Raw genomic sequence first — 4,869 nt, 5'->3', positions numbered from 1 at the left:
ATTTTACTTCTTCAAGTTTAACTACTAATGGAGTAACAAGCCGATTGAGAGATCATATACCCTACAATCTACCTGTTTTAGATTTTTCTGTTTTTAAGCAGAAACATAAACTGTCCTTTTCTGTGTCCAACTTCGAAGTGATTAGAGTGGATGATGCAATATGCTGAAGTAGATTGTGACACGGATCTTTTAGTTTTAGGTGCCGTTTTTAATTTACATGAAGTATATCAACCTGATTTAAATGGTCTTCTTGGTACTCACTAGTCACAACACATTGCCATCCGTCCACTTTCAATTATTTTAACAAGCTGATTTTGATGTGCATTAACTAGGCTTAATCTTCATTATCATTTGATTTTCAATTATGCCATCATTTATACATCATTGGATTATGAATATCACTTGGTTAGTTGGTTGGTTGGATCAATTTTAATGGCATGCTAATTATTCTTAGCGTTCTAAAGCATCATACTTTTTAATTTTGAGTGAAAAATTCAACAAAAGATCTAATAATTTCCACTCAATTAGAAAAGGAGTAAACAGTGTAAGCACTAGTGTAAAGGATTTAACCATCATTTAATCATAAATTATCATTTATGAAAAATAGGTTGACTTTTACAATAATTATCTTTAAAGTTATATTACGATGATTTTTAATTGGTTAACAATAATTTTATTTTTTTTTGTACATTGACAGTAGATAGAAATTAAACTCAAATTCTTTAGGGAGAAATGAAACAACAAACTTGTGCTTTCAAAAGCCTGAAAATGATCCTCATCTGTGTTTTGAGGGATAAAAAACGGTTCTGAGCATTCAGCCTTAAACGTCCGGTCGCTATCTTTGACCTTTTATGCTGATTAGAATGCAAAATGTTATTTTTCTTGCTTCTTATCATCATGTGTCATAAGTATATGTCCCTTGAGTTCAGGCAGTTGAATTTATGTTGAAGTAGAAACATAGAGTTAGTATTCTCTAAATCTATTAAAAAGAAGTCTTGTACATCCAACTCAGTCAGGGAGAGTTGATAAAGATTCATTACATGAGTTCCATCAAAAGTCTACTATTCTAGCATTATTCCTCAGTTGACATGTGCAAAAACTCTTCAAGTTCTCGTGCTGTGTATGGGAGCTCCGCCATAACTTTAATCTACCTAACTCTATGCAGTGCTAAATAAGCAACTAGTCGATAACCCACCAACATCATGGCCATAATGCACACATCAACCCACAAATGATTCAAGCCCATTGATTTGATAGGAGGAAAGTCTGCAACTTTGCACAGCTCCCCCGTTGAGCATTGATAATAGTCATTTTCATTGTACTGGACACCTAAAAGCAGCTTGTAACAGTAGTAGCTGTAGCTCAAGTACTTGAGCCACACTATGAATGGAGGAATCTGTTGTATATAGTACCCTCCAGCAATGAGAAACACAAGGGTTGTCACAGAAGCTAGAGTAGTTGCTTGTTTAACCTCCATCAAAATAGCACCAAATGCTAAGCCAAGGCTTTGAGAGACAACAACACTGTAAAGCACCACAAGAAGTGAAAGGATAAAAGTCACAGGATCAGGTTTAAGCCCTCCCATCCAATAGATTATGAAGACAAATGCAGTTGGAAGTGCAAGCTCCAGGGGCAAGTCTCCTATTGTTCTAGCTAGAAAGTAGGAAGAAAGGCGGTACATTCCAGACGACCGTTCCTTGATCAGCATTCTCCTCTCTTGAGGGAATGTGAAAACTGCATTGTAGAGAGGGTAGAATCCCCAGAAAACAGAAAAGAAAAAGAGCAAGGCAACCTGCATTTTTCAAATACAATTCCATATTAGTCCCTCTTGAGAGATGTAATTTACAAAACAAAAAATTTATTATTTCTCTATTGATTCCCATCCAATCAAAATACTTTCTATACAGATTTTTTTTTCATATCTAAGCCAAGTAATATTAATCATATAATTTGACTTCTTGGAGTTCAGGAAACACAGGACTTGAAAATGGTGTGATGTTGACATGAATATGAAAAGGAATTCAGTCAAATTAAAGGACTAATCGTATATGTTACCGGAATTATTTTTTTTTAGTTATGTTATTAATTAGCTGTCAATATCATCAACTAGAAAAAGAAAAACTTGAAGCAATTCTTACTTACCCGATCTTCAATGTGTGACTCTGGAGTATGCCACCACAATAGTCCACCAAGAAAAGCAACACTTACAACTTGGAATATTCTCAGCCTGTTGAAGGCTTCATACCTTCGCTCCCTCACTCCCCTTTGCAATAGTACTTTGAACTGATGCCACCAGCTCGTGCACCATTGTTCTGGCTTTATCGAATTTCCTGCATCAATTCATCAATAAAGACATTTCAGACCATTAAGACTAATAATAGAGAGAAACTTTTTTTCCTGTGATTGTTTTTCCCTTTAAAAAAAAAAGAATAGAGGACCTACTTGCACAAGCATCTTTTGTGATATTGTAGTTGTTAGCTTCCAGACTGCAAACCTCAGATTTCAGCCTTGTAGCTATATTCTTCTCATAAGCAGAGATGAGAGATTCTCTCACCTGCTTTCTCTCCTGTTCTAGTCCCTCACTTTGTTCAGTTGCATGCTTGGAGTCCGGGGCAATCCCTGCAATGCATCATGACATTTTTAGTATTGATTTTCTTCAAACTAATACCAAATATGTACATGATATGATACATGGTTCTCTCTAGATTAGCCAAACCATAACAAATTTAATGAGTTTTGAACTGGTGTCCACTCACTACAATTCATTTTAAGTAAAGAAAAATTTAGAGATCTTCTCCCAGTTGACAAGATCATATCTCAAATCTCAAGCAAACAATGATTTTTTTAAGAAAAAATAAAGTGAAGCCAATTAAGCAATGATAAAAAGAAAAAGTATGTGTCCACTTCCACTTTTGAAAGCCATTGGTTTTATAGTTATTAACTATAACTGGTAAAAAAAAAAAGAAGAGAAAAGAACTGAAAAAAATGATTACTGTCCATTACCGTTGGCAAGATCAAGCAAGAGATCAGCTGGATTGACAGTCACACATGTGGAAAATCCAACTGATGAGAAGTAGTCCAAGGCAGTTGAAGCAGGACCATAATAGATGGGGCAGCCTTCAGAGAGCAACACCACCTTATCAAACATGTAGTAGAGCCTACTAGAGGGTTGGTGAATGGTTGTGACAACAGTTCTGCCACCGCTGGCGAGGTGTTTGATCGTGTTGAGGATCCTTTGTGCTGTGGTGGAATCCAAGCCAGAAGTAGGCTCATCCAGCAGCAAGAGGCTTGGGTTGATGAGCATTTCTTGGCCTATGCTCACTCTCTTTTTCTCTCCACCTGATATTCCTCTAAAAAGTGGTCCTCCTATCATGCTGCTCCTGCAACGAGTCAGTCCTAGCTCAGTGATCACTCTCTCAACATGCTGAACCTTTTCGTCTCGGCACAAGCTGTTTGGAAGCCTTAGGAGTGCAGTGAACACTAGTGTTTCGGTGACGGTTAGGTGAGGGTATAGTACATCATCCTGAGCCACAAAGCCTGTTCTTCTCTTCATGGCACCTGAGAAAGGCTGGCCGTTGTACGTGATCTTACCGGATAGTTTTCCACTGAGCCGGCCTCCGAGTGCTGTAAGAAGTGTGGTTTTGCCACTGCCTGATGGCCCCAACATGGCTAGTATTTCTCCTGGACACACCACACCAGTGATTCCATTCAGTATGGTCTTCTCCTTGCAAGTCCATGTACTTCCCCAGCACCCTCCTTTCTGCTCTAGTTTAACTTTGTACACCAACTCTTCAAACTGCAATCCAAAACACAATATGTCATAAGAGATTAGTAACTAAATATATCTCATAAATGTATGCATATGCCGCCACATAGAATCAATGCAAGTGTGGGGGATATGAGTATCACTGAAGCTCTTGTTATGTGACTGAGAAATTAATTACCTTCAGAGTTATGGGGTACATAATGAGTTTTGGGAACGGTTGTTGTTGTTGTTCATTGGTTTGCATGGGATAGGAAATAACAGTTGAGTCATGTGGCTCGGTCATCTCTGGTGGTTCTTCCACAGAGTGATGAGTACTATTGCAGTATTCTGGTTTTGGTGCTATGCAGTTCTGGGGCATGGCTAAAGAAGTGAGGGAGTTTCACAGTCTTTTGGTGAAAATAGTGGTGATGGGAGAGAGGGGGAGGGGAGTGATAAGGATTGAGGATTGAGAGAGAAGTTAAGATGTTCCTTTTAACTTGATGTTCCAATGTGTAACTAGGAGCAGCACATTAATATATAGCAAGGACTAGGATGTGCACTGTGTCAAAGCCGTATTATAGGCCACCCTTGGATGGTGGAATCCCACCTTTTTATCTCAAATTATTCTATCATGACCAAGCTCACAAAAAAAAACTTAGAAATTCTGAACCGTTGCTTAAGATCATTTCTTGATTACTTTTTCAATTTTTAACACAATTTTTTTAGTAACGGATTACTTTTATTAATATCACTGTTTTCTCATTATATATGCCCTTACTGAAATTGGCAGAGGTAGAAACAAAATTTATATTATTAATAGTAGCTAGTTGATCCAAGGAACAATACATGCAGACGAAAAAACAATATTTCAAAGAGGCAAAACCAGCCTCCACTTCTTCCTTAAGTTCAAATATTTTTTTCATCTTGGAATTTTACATCAATATTTTACTCTAGGCCATGAAGTGTTGCTGGTCAAAATTCAAGCCACAATCACAGAAGCAATAAAATAAAAACAGAAATCTGGCCACCCCAACAAAAAAGTGAATACAGAATTGCTTCATCACGTTTTGGCTTTCTAGTGATATTAGATGGATTTTTGTTATCGTATTTTATGCAATAGAGTC

The 4,869-nt window shown here is 37.3% G+C and overlaps 1 protein-coding gene across 1 annotated transcript; it reads right to left on the bottom strand.

The window, feature by feature from the left end:
- Window positions 1-938: 938 nt before the first annotated feature.
- LOC114377213 (ABC transporter G family member 14-like) lies at window positions 939-4,274 on the bottom strand. The gene is made up of 5 exons (XM_028335635.1): window positions 3,945-4,274; window positions 3,004-3,796; window positions 2,443-2,619; window positions 2,143-2,330; window positions 939-1,792 (listed from the first exon to the last, which is right to left on the bottom strand). Exons 1-5 carry the CDS (start codon window positions 4,122-4,124, stop codon window positions 1,148-1,150), a joined length of 1,983 nt encoding a protein of 660 aa, XP_028191436.1. The 5' UTR covers window positions 4,125-4,274; the 3' UTR covers window positions 939-1,147.
- Between the last annotated feature and the right edge of the window lie 595 nt (window positions 4,275-4,869).

Source organism: Glycine soja, chromosome 11 (genome assembly GCF_004193775.1).
Source record: "Glycine soja cultivar W05 chromosome 11, ASM419377v2, whole genome shotgun sequence".
In the NCBI taxonomy this organism is placed as follows: Eukaryota; Viridiplantae; Streptophyta; class Magnoliopsida; order Fabales; family Fabaceae; genus Glycine; species Glycine soja.
This window is presented reverse-complemented; position numbering and strand designations above follow the sequence as displayed.